The 19232-nt window shown below is 46.9% G+C and overlaps 1 protein-coding gene across 1 annotated transcript; it reads right to left on the reverse strand.

Moving 5' to 3' along the window:
* Positions 1-4170: 4170 nt before the first annotated feature.
* On the reverse strand, positions 4171-18858 carry LOC130155091 (ectonucleoside triphosphate diphosphohydrolase 1-like). Its single transcript, XM_056352041.1, is given in 12 exon segments — positions 4171-6169; positions 6325-6462; positions 6662-6781; positions 7794-8054; positions 8590-8826; positions 9468-9627; positions 11105-11255; positions 12523-12640; positions 13031-13192; positions 18483-18521; positions 18523-18583; positions 18815-18858. Coding segments are annotated over 12 exon segments (1698 nt in total). The 3' UTR covers positions 4171-5962.
* Positions 18859-19232: the final 374 nt, after the last annotated feature.

A 19232-nucleotide genomic window follows, 5' to 3' on the forward strand; every position in this document is an offset into this window, starting at 1 on the left:
GGACAGCAGTGGCGGAGTTGAAGCTGCAGTGCTGCCAAGGGACGCATGCAACAAGCTCTCACTTTCCTATGGAGACAAGCAACACTGATGTGAGAAACAACAGGAAAAAAAGAAATGCCAGACTGTTAGATCCTAAAAAGGAGCCATGAGCAAAACCTGGGGTGGGCGAAGAACACATCTCACACGCTACTAGGTCTGCAGAATTAGTCAGCGCTATCTGTAGCATAGGGATGAAGGCAATCTGTTATCAGGCAGCAGGTTTAAATCAAATAAAAGGAAATAATTTTGCACGTAAGGCACAATGAAATTACTTTGTCTAAACTGAAAGTTAAATGAGTGCAGAGAACTGGTGCAACTACAGCTATTAATTATGCAGATCCAGAAGCAATCACTTGATCACCAATTTCCTACACCCTGGTGGCTAGAAGCAAAGGCTCATACCTTTTCCCTAACTATCCATCTCAATTCTTGCCCACTGCGCAGCTGGAGACAAGCGCCAGTGTGCTGCCTGTCCGATCTGACCTAGCGTGTCTCTTACTACATTCTAGGAAAACAACATGCTAATGAAGCTTTAAGCCAATAATAAGTTTGGACATGTTGAACAACACTGATGAAAGCAGAAACAAACAATATAAGACATTAGCTCTTAGAAACAGTACAGGAAGTAAACAAAGACTTAATTTGGAAAATGCAGCTAATACATCTGGGATGGATCATCCCCCTCCCTCCCCCCTAGATGTTCAAAGATGGAGAGACCTTGAGGCAGCAGGAGAAAGAGGGCAAGCAGGAATGTTCTGTGCCACGGTGGTGAGAGTGAGAGGAACGCGAATGCGAGCCCCATCCTCTCCTTCGTGGTGCTGCCAAGGGTCACAGGCAGCAAGGAGCTGCTTCCTCCAGAGCCGGCCATGGAAAGACTCCACCTGGTGCATTCGTTTTAATTCTGGCTGTATTGTTACCAGAGGAAGATTGGAAAATCTGAGGAAAGCTGCAAGCTAAGAGCTGTAAGAATGAGCAAACTGGGGAGAGTGCATGCTGAAAGGAAAACGATGAACCATGACAAGCATGTTTGCCTTGGCAGAGGTACAGCTGCGGCTGCATGCAGAGGCATGCAGTCAGCGTGAGCGTGGGGCGCAGGCCTCCTGCCCTTCACCTGCTTTGGGGGGCTCACAGTGCCACTATGATGCCAGTGGTGCTGCCTGTGGGAGGGAGAGGGAAAATGAAGACAGAGGACTGCAGCTATCCAGCACACGGCAGGGGAGAACAAGCTCCTTTGGGGAGGTCAGAGTGAAGCTAAAGCAAGGAAAGATGGGTTTGGGCACTAGCAGCCTTCCTGGGAGTAAGACCACCCGTGTGAGGTGCCCGGAGCCTGGGAAGGACCACAGTGCCTTTCCCCGCCAGGAGGGGATGCTGCCCATCCACCGGGAACTTCAGATCTAACCCAGGAGAACAGCAGGGAACTGGCAACAGAGGAAATCCCATCCCGGGACTTTTCCATGTTTAGTGCCAGGAGCTCCATTCCACTACTGCCAAGTTCCCATCTTCTGGAAAGCAGTGCAAAACTTTTCTGGCACCAGTTCAGAACTCTTTATTGTGACAAGGATGCAGAGATTTGTGCGTGCATCAAAATGAAGATCTATTTCATTGGGCTGAGCTGCGAAAAGAACGTGCATGGGCCAGCTGGCAGGAGCTGTTGTCCTTGGTGTGTCACCCCCAGCCCCTCCTGAACAGGCTCTTGAGCCCCATGATGCAACTGGCAGCCCTGCAGAGCCTGCACGTCCCCTGGCACAGAGCACGGGAAGAACTGGGATGGAGAAGGAAGGGGCATGTGTCCAGCTGAGAGCTGCTCTTGGAGAAGCTGGGGAGCCCCAGCCAGCACCAACACTGCAAATCAGCCTCTCACCGCAGAGGTGATGGCCCCGCTTCTGAGAGCTTTCTTCCAAGTGGAGGCTGCAGTGTGCTTTGCTGTAGGGCCAGAGAAATCAGCTGTAGCCCACGCACAGAGAAGAGCTGGCTGTGTCGGTGAGGAGAGCAAAGGGTACTTCGAGCCTGTGGCGGGGACTGGTTATTTTCTGAAAGAGATGAGCGTGCTGTGGACACCCAGCCTTTCTCTTCTGAGAAGTTCTGATAGTTTTGCCTCACACCTGATGCTTGGGTGAATACCATGGAAGTCATCAGTCCCAGAGAGACCAGACTGCTTCTGTACACGGCAAAGCTATCACACCCCCCTGCAAGGAGCCTTCCCAAAAATGGACCAGTCAATATTTGAACCCAACGAGAAACACTCATCCCACCTTGCTGCAACACACCTCAGGGCTTCCTGTGGCAAAATAGGAGAGACCAAGGTCTGGAATCTCAGCAGCCCAGCAGAGCTGATCAGCGAACAAATATTTGCAAGACTAGAACATCAGGTGTTAAAAGATGCTTTAACGCAGAAGAGCAAAACTATGCAGGAGCCAGTGGTTGGAAATTAAAGCCAGAAGCTATCAAATTAGAAATAAGGCACGGATAATTATCAGTGAGGCAGATCAACTGCATTAACAAGAGAAGTGAGACCATATTACCGGCATATTTGGAAATTCCCCCCACTGTCATTAATGGCCTTCACACATGCATTGGGTGGCTCCGGAACACACATTTGAGCTCCATACAGCTGTGTCAGATGCAGCACAGAAGCAAAGAAATGAATGTTCATTAAACTTGAACTCTTTGACCAAGTATTTTGAGTGGCCTCCATGGGTAGAATCCTGCAATAGCAGGAGAAATGAGGAGAAAAAAATCATATGCTTTTCTGGGAAGGTTCAAGTACAGCCAGTGATGTGCAAGGGTCTCACCTGGACAGGATGCCATCAGTCAACCAACTCCCAGAGTCTCAGCCTGCTCAAGTGATTTTTAAATAACATGTCTGGTCTCACTTTAGAATTCTAGCTCTGGAAAGACTGACTTATAAATGTGGTCTAAAAGTCTTAAGGTTTAAAAATAATGTAACATATTTTGTATTTATTTTAGTTTTAGGCCCTTAGGTTGCATCCAAGTCACATTTACAGCTTTAAAAAAGAACATGAAACCCAACCCCCAAAAAACCAAGAGAAGGCAGGAGAGAGTAAACAAAGATATCAGCTGATTACCTGACTCCAGAATTAAGAGCTAACAACATTAATACTATGGGACTTGCAATAAAGATATAAAACATTGCTAAGGCTCTTCTCCCAGGTTCTGTATTTGATCTTTCCCTTTGGCATAAACCCTTAGCAGAGACCAGAAGAGCAGTCTGGCACAGGCATTCTCTCCACACCAATTTCCACATGGAGTTTCTGCACCAACTTCTGAAGTGTCTCAATGGATCTGACAGTTCCAGCATCACAGATACAACTAAGCAGCTGCCAGATCCCTGAGGAGGTCTCTGGAGAGAAATTATGATTCTGCAGGTTTCCACACTGTTCATGGGGAGCAAGGATGCACCAGCTCGTGTGGGGAGCTTCTACAGGACACCTGCTCTGCTACGAAGACTCCGTATGCAAGGAAGGTAGCACAGGATGGGTGTGTTGGAAGTGGGGCTGACTGGGAGCTGAAGCAGCTCTGATCACACACGCTCTTGCTGCCTGCCTTCCAGCCCTGACCAAAAACTGCTGTTAACCTCCCATCCACCTGTCTGCTGAAAACAACAGGAGGAAGACTCCACCTCCAGGTGAATCCAACATCTCCATATATTTGCAGATAAAACAAGACCTGATAAATGGACAAACAGTATCAGGAAGCATCATTTGTGGGTTGATCTGGATCACTTGCTTGGGGGAATATTCCTTGAATAGTACGTGTTTCAGTGGAGCCACGTGGAAGGCAAAGCGGCTCACGGTAAGGGACAGTGATGTATGGTGTGAGACAGCAGCCATTCTGGAATGCAATGACTGCAAAAAAGACCAAGTTGCAATAGTCCAACTGGACAAAACAGCCCCCAAACCTTCCTTTAAGTGAGAAGACCTGACCCCGAGATATACAAATGGGGAACATAGAGTATAGGTCAAAACCAGAAGGTATTGCTTTCATATACACAATTAGCAACTCTAACACCCTCTGCTGAAAACTTTGGTGTCCAGATTTCAGAAATACACAAAAATATTCAAAGTGGAGTCAAGAGCTACAAGTGAGGTCAGCACAGAGCACTTTACAGACTAAAGTTCAATCTATTTAATAAGATAAAACGATGACTTGCAAGCACCACAAGGAAAAAGGGATTTTGACAGCAGAGAGTTACTCAGTCTTTCTGAAATGGGCAGAACAAGATCCAACAGAAGCTGAAGCCAGCTAATTCAGAGAAAAAATAGGACACAGATTTTTGGAAGAACAATGAGCTGCCCAAAGGTCTTACCACAAGACAGAGTAGATTTTTCCCTTACCTTTAGGTCCTTCAATATGTTACGGCTCCTACTTCCAAGCATGAAGTAGAAATAACTGGGGGACATTTTCCAGCCTGCACTGTGCAGAGGGACAGGCTGGGAGACCATGAAAACCCCGAGCTCTGTGTGCTTGCCTAAAGGAGAAGACTTTACTGGGGTTGCACATCCTGATCTCCTTCATGCCTTCTACAGCTCTGCTTTGGGAAACAGGTGAAGGTGGGTACTTGTCATGCCTTTCTCTCCACAATATCTGCTTTCTTCTGGCCTCCAGCACTTACAGGTGATGATAACAGATTTCCAAGATTTCACGGGAGGTAGACAGGCACCAGTGGTTTCCAAGTGTTTTTATAAAAATGGATTTCTGACTTACCTCTCCTTTTTTTCTTTTTTTTTTTCTTTCCTTATTTTTATTTTTTTTTTTTTTTTCTGACCAAGGAATGGATAATGGAAGAAAGTGATTTATAAACCTGATCAGTGGCATTGCCCTCGTTGTGTACTATAACATGGGCTGCAGTGTGTACATTCACTAAGCTCTGGGTCTTACGGTCACGGATAAACCTAAGCCATAAGGGAAGGCAAATTTTCACTGATTTTGCTGGCAGAAAGAGTGGTTCAATCTGTGCATGCTCATGATGGTTAACTGCTGCCAGCTGTCTATAAAGGAACACGACCTAATAAACATTTTCCCTCGATTGGAGGCTGCTGTATGATCAGCATAGTGACTCTGGATTGCTTTAGTAGGTGTATACCTGTAGGTACGCTGATCACACCAGAGACCCTGTAAAGTCAGCAATGGCTGGCCAGGAACTCGTGTCTTGATGTACCCTAGGGACATGGGAATGGCTCAGTGTAACAGTGAGCCAGCTTTGGTCCAGCAACAACATCAGGAAGACATGGGAAAGAGGCTTCTTGCCACCTGCAAAATGAGCAGACAGCCACCAGAGCCCAGCTAAGGGCTGACAACCACCAGCACACTCGGTTTCTTCATCCTCATCCCTTCTATTCCCAGAGTGGCATTTGGGAGCCCGGCCAGTGTCTGGGGCCCAGCTGGGTGCAGATGGCCATACCCAGCTGTAGGGTTGTGAGGGCTCAGGGTGCGGGCAGGCGAGCAGAGGTGTGCTGGTGCAGGAAGGGCTCTCGGGACCGACTTCAGTAGAGGAGGAGCAGGATCATCCTGTCTGTGATCGCTCCCAAGAGCTCAGTGGGATGTGTGACCCTGAGATTACCCTTGCAGGAGCACTGGCTCCCAAAGATTGCTGCCGCTTTTCTCTCTATAATGCTGTGCACAAGGCAAAAAACAACAAGCAGCAAAGTTTCATTGAATGAGAATATGACCCATTCAAGGAGGGGACACCCGCTTGTCTGTCCTTGTCAGAGAGAGGTGGCGAGCCTGATGTCCCAATGTCTGTCAGTGCAAGTGTGAGTCAGAAGAAATAAATGCCCTTGTTGTACACAGTCAGTAGCTTCAGTGAGAGGCGAGAAGGTCTCTGCAGTTCAGCCTGCTCTGCTGGGGTCTCCTAGCCCTGAGCGGCCAGGGGGACTTGGCCCGTCTCCCCACAAGGCTCTTCCTAAACAATCCCCTTCTGCAGGCACTTGGGCTTGTGGAAAAGAAGCCAGGCGAACAAGAGCACAGACACCAGCACGAGGGAGCACAGCACCATCAGCCCCACGTAGCTGCCATGGGAAAGAGGGGGCACAGCGGGCTCCTCTGCGGGGATCATGTTGGTCAGGTTCAGCATATAGCCCAGGGTCCAGCCTGCATCGCTGCTGCCGATCTGAAATGGGAGAGGAGCGGAATCGGCACTGAGAGGTGCAAGGAATGCTTGCAGCATTGCCAGGGCAGTGGCACCCCTGGGGAAAAAGGGCCGGGTTGTGCAGCAGAGGTTGAAGTTAGCTGCTGGGGTAGAGCCCTCCCCACCACGATACACACCTTTCCAAGGAAGTGGATCCTTTGCCAGTTCTCTTGCGTGAATTCATAGCCATTTTCCAGGAGAGAGAGGATGTAGGCTCCAGAGAAGCAATACTCACTCAGGTACTTCTCTTTTATTTGGTGGTACGCTGCCTTCACCTAGGGAAGGAGGGAGTCACCAGGCAGTTAATCACAGGTTCCTGCTGTTCCAGCCTGCACCTGAACATCCACTGCTGGTGCTGGGGGGGATCTTCCCCCTTTTGCCTTGGAAGTTATCCCCAGCCACTTATCCTACAGAAAAACATCAGCAGCTCTGGCCACATGGCAGCATCCGCCCACTACCACAAGCACTGCTCACCTCATGCCAAGGCCGGGCACAGAAGCTCTCAATGGTGCTGGTCACTTTGTCCAGGGCAATGGGGCTTTGTTCGCTGGTCAGGTTCAAGAAGTTCATCACAAAGTAGAATGCAGAAAAAGCCTGAAGGAGAAAGAATATTTTAATCTGACTGGGTTTCAGCATGAGCAGGACAGCAGAAATCCCACAAAAGAAAATGGTCTTGTTTAGAGATAGAGCAATATAAGAAGCAATGTCACACACACAAAAGTACGTATATGTTCAAGAGTGATGTCATTTTGAGACACACCCCTCAGAGCTGATGAGAGCTAAGGACACCAAAAGGAAGGTGGAGTTGGAAATTCAATGGCCACAATATCCTGAAGACCTTTAGGAAATCTCTCTCCTCTATGCACTGGTGCCAGAGCAGCACACGGTGAAGACTGCTTGCCATCACAGCCATGATCCCATTTTGGCAACTGAACGAGATGAGCTTGCAGTCAACATTGCCACAAAGAGCAGAGGTGATGGTCTGAAAAGACTGTGCACAGCCCCAGCATATAACCCAAAATCCAGAAAACCCATCCCTGACCTTGGCCAACAGCCGACAGGTAGGGGGCAGTTTATGAGCAGGGCAAGGGAGTATTAACAATTTCCCCCAGAAAGCTGCAAAAACACTGAAGTGTTGCAGCTCTAGGGCTGATGATCAACGTGGTGTCACACATGACGTGTTCAGACCAAGCGCTGTCTCTGCTTGCCAAACTTGATGGGACAGGTGACCTGACTGATTGGTTTCAGTAGCGCTCACACACTGCAAGATGAATTTCAGATCTGGTATGACCATTGAACTCAGGAGAAAAGGTTTGCAGCAGCAGTGTATCATGCACAGACTGCAGCAGGCTCTCCTGCCTCTGGTGCTGGTCATCAAAGTAGGACTGCTTGAAAAATGAATCAGTAAGTGGAGCACTCCAAGGAGACGCCTGCAGGAGATGGGTTAGAATGGGAACAGTGCGGTACCCAGTAGAACACACGTCCAAAAAGCCATCTTGTAAATGATTTTTTGCCCCAGCCATGGATAATATACTCTAGCATTACTCTGAGTTTCTGCTTTTTTGATATTCTCAATTGCAGAGAGTTGAAGAATGTGAAGACTTACCCCAAAATCCCCTTGTAATGGAGGTAGGTATATCCCATTGAAGGAGCAGCTGGAGTAAGGACAACTGGTTTTGTTAAAGAGTTTCTGGATGTTTCTTCGGCACTTTTGATAATTCCCCTCTCCCTGTATGTACAACTGGCTGAAAGGGAATTGCTTTTTCTTGGCTGATGTACAAGGGTTTTTGAAGAGGTCACTTATATTTACAGTCCTCTGATACCCCTGGTGAAAGCACGGATCAAGCAGGCTGCTGTTCTCCACGGTCTGAAAGTAAAATCAACCCAAGTTGTTACAGTTCACTCTAGAGTAACACCCTGGGAAAGAGCCATGAGGAAGGGTGGCCACAACATACTTGTCACAGTGCATCACACCAAGACACACACATTGGGTCAAAATGATGAGGATGGTTTAAGGCACTGGCTGCGATTTGGGAGATGTGGGTACTGCCACAGCCTCCCTGTAGGACCCTGGGAAAATTATTTTCAGCCACATTTTGTGAAGCTGCTGTTGATTTGGGATTCTCAGAGATGGTGAAATGTCTTTCCCTCGAGTACTTCAGTTAGGCATAGTATTCCTGCTATCCCATACCCAAGAATCAAGGCAACTCAAACTGGTAGTATTTTTGAAAATGTTGACTGCCATCCCTTTGGCCATCTGCCCAGTCTTTATGGAGGATGACCTTTCCCAAACCCAGACCAAGGGATGAGACATTTAGCTGGGATACAGCAACTTTTACAGCAGCAGTATGTCAAAACTGGGAGGGTCCAGGATCTCCACCTGCAATTACAGATGCACTTGCCTGTAGGTCCCTGGCCAGTTTCTGTTGCAGAGCCTGGTCCTTCCCGTAGCAGAGAAAGCTGTGCGTGTACACTAGGTAATCCTTGCCATAGAGACGAAAGTTGAGCAGGTTCTTTGGGGACTCAGAAGACAGTTCATTTGGTACAAAAGTAATCTGCGTTGAGGCTCCTCCGAGGTCTAGTGCTCCTGATGTCTCACTTACGGATTTCAGGGAATGTAGAAGTTTTGTCCAGCCAGACTTTAAAAAAAAAATAAATAAAAAAATCCAAAGTAAACCAGATACATCAGGCATGGAGAAGGTTTATTTAAGGGAGAGAGATATATATAGAGATATCTATGAGGAGAGAAGCAGAAGCACAGAACACAGGAAAGGCAGGAAGACCTGAAGGGAGGCATGAAATGAGAACTGGAACAAGGTACAAGAAAGATGCAGGCTTGGAAAAGCAGAAGATAGATCATGTCTATTTGTAGGAGGATTAAGAATATGAAATCTAATACAATTGCTATGAGATAAAATGGTTACTTACTGTTTCAGCTCCCAAATGATTTATAAGCTCAATAGTAAAGCAGCATAGTCAAACTTTGCAGGCACAGAAATATTTTAGATCAGGAAGTGAGGAGGATGCTACACCCAGGCAAAGTTATTGAAGATGCTGGTGTTTTATTTCAATACTTTAAGCCTGACTACAGTGGCACATCCTGATACTGACTGGTATCAGGATATACTCACATAACCGCTGAGGCAGGATGTGCAGCTTCCTGGTCTCTGGTAAATGGCTCACGTGGGAAACTAGTGCCTGTGACACCCTCCTACAAGGCATGACTTACAAAGTGCTGCCAGCCAACGATTCAGATACGGACTTGCCGTTGGTACAGTACCTGCTTGAAATTGCCCAGCAGGTAGTTAATGGTGATCCATCCATAGGCTCCTTCTTCCTGACCACTGATGATTCTGGCACCCTGGAAGTTGAAGGGAGCTGAGCGTAGCGTCTTCTCTACTGAGGACAAGACTTTGTCAGCTGCACTTTCATTCTCCAAGCTGGATGAACGAAAGAAAGGATGGAGTGACTCTGGCTGACAGCTCTCTGCAGCCTATGGGCTTTGTTCCGAGTAAGCAGGCTGCAACTCCCCACCAAGCATTAATTGTAACAGAACAGTCATTCATACGGGTACATCCAGCTCTAACTGGCCACATCCCTCTCTGTCACACCTTGACAGCACAGCTGCCACCAGCTCTGACACTTACAGACCCCACAGCTGAGAGTGATACCTGGAGCAGAGACCAGAGCTGAGCTGTTCTCCTGGAGCACGTGCCCTGGTAGGGATTGCACCATGGAGACCCATAGAATCATTTAGGTTGAAAAACACCTTTAAGATTATCAAGTTCAAGCACTAAACCATGTCCCTAAGCATTGCATCTACGTGTTCTCTGAATCCCTCCAGGGATGGTGATTCCACCATGTCCCTGGGCAACTTGTTCCAATGCTTGATAACCCTTTTAATGAAGAAATTTTCCTAACATTCAATCTAAACCTCCCCTGGCTCAACTTGAGACCATTTTCTCTTGTCCTATTGCTTGTTACCTGGGAGAAAAGAACTGCTCCCGCTTGCCTACAGCCTCCTTTCAGGTAGTTGTAGAGAGCAATAAGGTCCCCCCTGAGTCTCCTCTTCTCCAGAATAAACCACCCCAGCCCTCTCAGCTGCTCCTCATCAGACTTGTGCTCCAGACCCTTTACCAGCCCTCTTGCCCTTCTCTGGACATGCTCCAGCACCTCAATGTCTGTCTTGTAGTAAGTGGCCCAAAGCTAAATGCAGAATTTGAGGCGCAGCCTCACCACTGTTGAGTACAGGGGGATGATCACTGCCCTAGTCCTGCTGGCCACAGTATTTCAGATACAGGCCAGGATTCGTCTCACTCTTCACCATCACCATTTACAGAAGAAATCCATGCCCTCTGGTATCCCCCCAGGGAGATTTCCCAGACAATACAGACATAAAATCAGCTCCCTGTCCCAGCCACGCAAGAGGTCTGCAGCACCCCCATAAAAATCACAAATTGGAATTAAAGGAGGATATGATTATAAAGTTACCTTAGCTCTGATGGTCTTGGGCTGAGTCAAGGTATGCGGGGAGTCACAACATGGTTGGGCTCAAAAATCCTGGGTCAGGCCTAATACCAGACTGTAGGGGATGTCTGAGCATCCCCTTGATGTGGGGGATGTCTGAGCATCCCCTGAGCATCAGCTTGGGCACTTGCTACCCTCCTGGTGTCTCTGCGCTGCATATGGGTGCTGGAGATGATGGAAAGTTGGAGTGAGTGGAAATGAACCTGCTGGGCAAGAAGGGGAAGACCCCAGGGAGACTCAGGGCTCAGAGAGGCCAGTGGCAGAAGAGGGTTTCTGGGCAAAGTGTGAGCTGGCAGCATTTCCAAGGACTCTGTCCAAGAGGCTCCCACTGAGCATCCATGGCAATCTCAGGTGCAGTGCTGCAGGAGAAGGGGACAAGCCGTGCAGTACCTGAGAAGCCGCATGCCGGCAGTTGCTCCGAGGTAGACAGGTGTCTCTTGGTGCTGCTTTGAGGGAATCACCTCTTCTGCTTGCCGTAGGCACTGTGCCAGAGAGGGACCGGCCTTCTCCGTGGCATGGGAGTAACCTGAGATCCCAGGGCCTGCAAGAAATAAGGACACTCCATTGCTCAAACGCCAAGCATAACCCCAGAGTGCTGTCACGAGCAGTCATGACAAACCATGCTACTATCACAGGCAGCAACATCAGATTCAACCACCCCATTTCTAAGGAGTTTTAGAAACCTACAGCATCAGCTAAGCCCGATGCACACACGGATGGCCATGGCGCCCAGCATTTGCCACCCGCTCTCTGTGAGGCAGGCTGTGAACTAGCGATGAGGGCTGCGGTGGGACAGATCTTTTGCTTAGTATGCCCTGGACACCTGCACACTCATCTCTGTCTCTGCCTGGGTGTACCCCGGATCTGTGCCTGAAAATCCCTGACCCTTCATTGCGCTGGGTCCTTCTGAGGGAAGATGCTGTCATTTGTGTACTGTATGCTCACACTACAGCATTAAGTGTTTTGCAGCTATCCCCTTTCGTGCTAACCCAAAGAAAAATTCATTGTCCCTCCCGGCCACATGTCCCCTGGTGAACGGACCGCCCCCAGGACCAGTGCCTGCAAGGGCAGCAGTGCAGCCCACTCTGCATTTGCCTCAGCATGCTGCTCATGGCGGCACGCTGCAGCACCCAGCAGCTGCTGCAGCAGGTTGGGAACAGCGTGGCTGTCCCCTGCACTGCAGGCAGGCCTGAAAAGGCTCCAGGCGGGCTGTGACAACACCTCCCCACAGAGTGCAGTGATCCACGATGGTCTAACTCTGTTCCTTGTTACGTGTATCCTTGGGCTTCATTTATGCTTCCTAAACCATACAACACCTACACAGCTGTTAAGTAGAATAAGAAATAAACCATGACACGCGTAAGTTGAGCAACCTTGTCCTGCAAGCCCAGTGCCTAGGTTGCACAGAAGCCTGGAAAAAGAGCAAACCATGCCTTCCCCTCTAGCTGCCTGACATTCGTCGGCACTTCAGCAAGGGTGCATGCAAATATTTTATTTAAGTACATTCTTTGGTGTAGTTCTTCCCAAAAAGGCAAATGTTTTATTTAAGTACATTCTTTGGTGTAGTTCTTCCCAAAAAGCACTTACTTCCAAGCATCCTAAAAACAAAGGAAAAAGTGGATCCAGCTTTCCTCCCAGGAGGTCAGGCACATACATCTATCCATGGGAAGTGGTGGGATATAAATTAGCTCACAGATACAACACCGTTTTCACTATTGGCCTCTTCCTCCAGGTTTCTCCTCCCCCCACATTAGTTGCATTATCTCTTCTTCATCCATGCCCCTTCCACAACTCTCTTTTTCTCTTACCTTCGACTTTACACACCTCCACCTGCTGTACCACCCCAGTGTCGTTTTCCTTCTCTGCTGGCCACTCGTATACATACAGGTTAGTGTGGGATGACCCCGCATCCAGCACGATCCCATACTGTGGGCAAAACAGAGCTGTCATTGCACCTGAGGCACCAAACCAGAACAGCATATGCCAGTCTCCACACACAGGGGGACCAGAAACGAACAGCCTATCTCTGGCAGCTGTGGGAACATGCTCTCCTCGGTAGTGCTTCAGTGCAAAGTTTCCATCAAAGGATGCAAGAGCAGAGAAGCAGCAAAATAGGGACTGATTACTGAGGAGATGATCCCCTGTGAAGCTGTATCTGTTTTTATCACAAAGATGTAAAATGAGATGTTGAGGAGCATGGAGCCAGAGAGAGAGGTTAGCCAGACCCAGCAAGGGCAGCAACATGTCCTGGAGCATTATTCACACCTAACCCCCCAGTCTGGCTTCTTTTCCTGTAAGAGTCCCAGCATGCAATACCTTAATGTTCTTCGGAAGTGGCTTGTTTTGGGTCACTGCTACAGCAATTAAAGCAATTACAGCCAAAGCAGAGAGGAGTCCCAGGATGAGTAGAATCTTTCTTGTCCAGGACATCTTTGGTTTGGTACCTGTGACTAGAGCAGAAAAAGGATGTTAATATCCCTGTAGCCCATCTTACCTCACACCCCAAAGGTCTTCAGGCACGTTCCTGCAGTTCCTTTCCACCACAAAGCACCTGTTTTTGCCCATCCCTGCCCCGTGTTCTCACACAGGATTTCTTAGAGGCAGAACTCAGCGCTGGTGTCCTGCAGATTTGCTCTCATGAGCCATGACACATTTCCATGGGCTGCCCTGCCCTGTGCCAGGTGGTGATGAAGGAGGACCTCAAGATGTAGCTTGTGGTTAGCCTGTCCTTGAGATACCTGCAGGTGACTGAGCCACTATATAGCAAGAGCATCTGTTTGAGGCAAACACCAACTTCTATAGCTCTGCATTTGGCTTAATAATCCCAAGAAGCTGAAAGAACAGACAGCTAATATATAAACTGTGTAACCTTGTGGAACCCAAAGCTTTAACTCCTGTGACATTTTGTCCTAGTATACTTTGCACTTCAGTTTTTGACAATGTATATAACAAATTACAACACTAGTAATGCACTTAGGAAGTCTAACGCTAACATTTCAGTATGCAGCAGTCAGTCCAAACAATGCCATCCTGCAACTTGGCAATGCTACATAGAAAACATGATCTGCAAATCTATGGAGATTTTTGATGCCAGTTCTCACAAGGCCACTAAATTATGAACAGCCTGTATTTGCAGAATTGGTATAATATGTTTAAAAATCACACACTTTGCAAAACTTGTACCAGTCTGATTCCTTAACTGTTACTGATATATTTGGTATGACCTATCTAACAAATTAAGATTTTTGCAGTTTAAAATACATGGTTAGCAGTAGAATACTGAAAAAAAAAAAAAAAGCCACTTATGGCTGATGGAAATAGTTCACAACTGATACGGCATTTGAACTTTCAGAACCAATATACATATACATGCATTTGTTAGTGGCTAGCATGATGCTGTCTTTGACATTTTGCTGATTTGGATTCTCCTTCGTATATTCCATGGTGGAAATCTCACTTCACAACTTAGGATCAGCCAGTTTTGGTGTTGTTTAATAAGATACCATCTTACAATGAAGTTCTAGAAAGGGTATCAGCAAAAGTATTTTTCCGGATTTATAATCTAGCTGTAAATTTAACACTTAGAATTAACAAATAGCTTCAGCACTCTGGGGGACATACCTGTTCCCATTATGACATGAAATCCATTTTGACCCACACTGATGCTCCATACTCAAAAGCACTGACTGTCTGGCTGCTCACACGGGTACTAATTTGTCTGCTCCTTACACAGATATATTCTAGGAGATGTTTAGAAATATACTACAGGTCATCCAGGGTGATAATACCTCTGTGCAACCACATCAACTATCTTCATGCTCCAAAAAGGTAAGGTGACTGAACCTGCTCTGCACCTGCATGCCAGTGCTGGAGTTCCATAGGTCATTCTCCAGCCCTCAGGTGGTACTGGGTCAATGTTCCAAATCCATCCTGGCACCCACATCATGCATGCGAATACGAAAAGCATTCATCTCCTGGACAGGGCCATCTTCTAACCACTCTGGTTTCACATGAAAGTGGTCCCACGTGCCAGTACTATACAAAGTGTTACCCAGTATTACAAATAACCCCAAACCATAGAGTTATTTTCAGAAGTTAGCCCAAGTGAAAAAAAGCAATGCACCTTTGGAAATCTCTAACTGTAGGCAAACAACATCTTCCCACCTACCCAGAGAAAACGGAGCCTAAAAGTGCCAAGAGAACTTGCTTTGAAGATCTCCCCGCAGGCAGGTCCATGGAAACCTGACACTGACCTGGAGCTCTCTGCTCCCTCTCATCACGCTTATGTGTAAATCTGCTGAGGCTAACTGTGAAATTTGGAAGCTAGTTATGCTCGCATTTTATGAGTGCCTACTAGAGACACAGCACGCTTGCCAATAGCTCCAAGAATGCAGCTTAAAAAAATAGTCTAGTGCACATACCAGACAGTGGGAGGTAAGAATGCATTTTATACAGCTTTATTCAGAAAGGTCCCAGAACTCGTGGCTTGAAGTTATTAGAAACAGCAAAGCATGACAGCTGGGAGACTTTTCTTCTTATTGGAGAGAGTAGCTGGCTCAGATTATGATAGCACTGAGCATCTCTGTTGAACACAAATCATATTAATGCTAGAAAAATGAATAAAACCACATACTATAATGTAGAATGAGCTGCACAGTGTAGATATGAAGCTAGCATGCTTGAAAACTGAAACTTCTGCTGACAGTTGCACAGCACATCCATGTAATTACAGCCACCCTTATTCTAAGATCTTGCCTAGAGGCAGCCACAGCTTTGTTGGGTGTTCACTGTCACAGAAACAAAGGATGGGTAACTTTGCATCACTTCTACGATTTCCAAACTTCCTGTTGTGATGGGTGTTGTCTGTTTGCTGTATCTTTTAGCAGCTGATCTGAAAATAGCAGCATTAACAGCAAAGCAGGAACAATTTTCTCACTGTAATGGAACATTCCAATAAACGGCTGTAGAAATCCCTTATCTGTAGGCAGAGGCATAACTTTAATTGTCTGCATCCCACCTGCAACCTGAGATTAGTCATTTTTTTTTCCAAGGCACAGTATTTTCTTAACCCTGAACATGCCTTTTGCCTGAATTTTAGCTCAGTATCATGAGAACTTTTCAGGACTCTGGGGGTTGTAGATATGTGATTTCATTGCTGTATCCCACACCAGAGCATCCATCTGTGTGAACTCTAATGCTACCAAGCAGCATTTTGTTGAAATCTTTCATACAAGAAAAGGTAGCAAATTATAAGCATAATCCAGAAGGCAACCTAACAAAACAATAACCTTCCAAACAGCACTCAAAGCATACAGGTTTGAATACTTGATGACTCAAAAAGACCAAACCACAACATTGCAAATCCAGATAAAGAATTCAATGTAATTAAAATAAAACTCACCTGCCATTTGCTCACAAAGGTATTTGAACAAGTTCCCTTTTCTGCACACTTGGTTATCTCCATCAGCTCTACACACAACTGCAGATTCCACAGTGGCTAAAGAATTAAATTATTCCCCAGACTCCTCCAGATCCTTTGTACCCCACGTTCATGTTGCTGAATGCTGTGCAAACACCCCTCAGTCTCCACTAAGCAGGGCAGTACTTGCCTCTCTAGCACCTCTGATTGCCAGGCCCAGGACTTTTCTTCCACTAGCAGTTTTCCTCAGCTAAAGATGAAATAAGCATGATCTCTCTCTGTGCCCAGCCAGAACCCAAATAGAGACAGATCTCCGCTCTTCTTCCCATACTGCCCAGTGTAAGTGGCGATAAAAACATCATGTAAGGATGTAAGCAGGCATAGAAATGATGCTGCTTTTCTTCTTCCCTGCCCCAAAGCTCAGAGCCACCTGGTGCTGGAGCCCTGCACAGCCGCACAGGCATAAGAACTCTACAGATGTTGGAGCACAGTCCAGCTGCTCAGGCATCTCCGTCTGTTTCTAATTTTGGTTTCTTTGTTTTTTTGTAGGGGCTACTACTGGTTCCATACAGTGATTGGTGCAGGTCCCAGAACATAAACAATTCTAACATCCTTTCTGTCTCTAAGTTAGCTATCAACCGAGAATGACTTTGGCAGCCACTACAACTAACAGCAGTTTTGCTGCAGACACCCTGTTGCTCTTGGTGAATAACCCAGGAAGGACCACACTAGCATGAGATGCAGCTCTGTGTGAAGGGAAGGAAGCAGGATTGTTCTCAGCGTCTTCTAGAGCCGCAAGACAAATAGGAAACTGCTCCTCCAGCTGACATCACACTAAGTCACTGGCAGCTCTGTATGCCAGGAGATGTCACTCACAGCCAAGGCTGCCCGCCTCCCAACTTCTTTCTCACCAAACAAGACTTAGCAACAAATGTTAAAAGGATTCAGGCAACCAGCTGCTTTTAGAGATGCAATAAGTAGAGGCTAAGGCTGGCTTAAGGACTGAAATTAGGATTGCAAAGCAGAAAAGGAGAGATGCTGTGCATAGTCCAAAACCATGCTCAGTTCAGATAACCTCAGTGTGACCCATTGTCTCTAATAAATACAAACACTGCTGTAAGCTCTGGCTTAGCACAACAGCTACAGTTTGCTCTTTCCTTTGGATGCTCATGCTCAGCCTGTTACACAAGAGGCTGTAACACAAGGCCATCACTATTCTACTGCAAGAGTGCCACCCGGACAGAGGCAGCTCCCACTGTCACCTTTATGCTCTCAGCACACCTCTGTACGGTGAGAAACATTCTCATTTTCAGCTTTAATTTATTTATGGCCAGTCTATTCTCTGTCCTTGTTCCACCTCTGTCTCATAACTTCTGCAACACCCAATCCTCCTGGAATTTATTCTCTTAACCAACTCATAAGCAATGATCTTTTCTGGATTTTTGTCTTTCCAGACTTTTCCATCTATCTGAACAGTCCAGCAGCCCTTTTCTGCATACAGAATAATCTGCTTTTATTTTCCTTAAGCACTCTGACCACAGCTGCAATAAGACTAGCCTTATATTGTAACATACCTGTTACACCAGGAGGTGATACAAGTCCCAGCCTAAACAAAGTGAGGTTGGGACTTGTACTACCTCAGACACACGATCACCTACCATCACAGCCCACGCTAAGTCAACCCAGCAACTCTATTTGATCGTATTTAAATGAATTAGCCCTGCTACACGCTGTAAGCAAAGGGAGTTCCAAGACACATTGCCTGCTGCCCACGAGGCTTGGAGTGACAGCAGAATAAGACAGTGTCTTATGAATCCTGCCCATCAGCTGGCAGCTACCTCTGCTGCTGATCACCCACATTGCTGCTGCAGTCTGTTGGGAGTCTCTCCAATAACTGGTTTCCTAAGCACATGTCCAGTCTTTGGGGGGGAGCTGCTGGATGCTCTTGTAATCACGTAGCTCAGCAAATGGGAATATAGTCTGCAGAGCTCCTGAACCTAAACATATCAGAGAGACACAACACAGTGCTGAGAAGCCACTGAATTATGATCCATCACAAAAGGATGCAGGCATAATTGAAGACAGAGAAAATGAGAACAGTATGAATTGAAACGAGTCAGATGCCAAGGTATCTTCACAGCAAGAAGCCAACCTGCCTGCCTGACTGCCAGCTGAAAGAGCACAGGAGCCCATGGCTGAAGGGTGCCTGAATCCATCAGCCATCTGAAAGCATCCAGCACCTGTGACTGGCTCTGTGACACAGGGTGGGCAGCCTGGGCAGAAGGGGCATCTGTTGGGGCAAGTGCTTGCAGACAAAGAACATCCAGGTCAGCAGAGTGCCCAGTAGACAGGGCTCTGGCAACACAGTCCATGCACATTTATTAACTGGCAGGAATTCGTATTTACAAAGTTCTGCTGGCAGGGAAAGGGGATGGGAGCAGTCAGTGCTGCTATTTTTCGAGGTGGATAGCGGGAACGCATGTTATCCTCCTGCTGAGGAAAAACGCTATTTTGGTAGTCATGAAGTTTATCAGTTTGAATTGCACACTCACTGAGGCTGCTGAACTTGCATCAGGTTTTGAGTTACACTACCTAAATGGCACTCCTGTCTTCAGATTCACCACAACCAAACATCTGAGTCCATAAACACTCAGAAATGCCACACTGATTCATTTACCAACCCTTTTCGGAAATCTTCTCTGTCCCCATCTGACTTCTTACTCATTCTTCATCTGCCTTTTTCATTCAGACATGCTCTTGTTCAAGTTACCTAGGAAATTCTTGCTGCAAAGCAATGTAAACCACCTGTTTCAGGCCAACATATTAGAAAACATATTCTTAGGCTGGCGAGAAGCTCAGGTTTGTCTTAGAATACCCATACAAGTGCATATAGAGTAAGTGAATTGCTTTGGTTTAAGAGGTTTTATTTCAAAATACCAGGGCAAGACACTGAACATGCTGAAGTTAGAATTCAAGCTCCAGATCAGGATTTTACATCACTTTTTACAGCTGTTACATGAAACAGTGTGGGAGGCTCTGCTCCAAGTTTTAGTTATTCATGTGGCAAAGATCATGGCCTAAATACTGGTCTGATCTCTG

Source organism: Falco biarmicus, chromosome 9 (genome assembly GCF_023638135.1).
Source record: "Falco biarmicus isolate bFalBia1 chromosome 9, bFalBia1.pri, whole genome shotgun sequence".
NCBI lineage: Eukaryota > Metazoa > Chordata > Aves > Falconiformes > Falconidae > Falco > Falco biarmicus.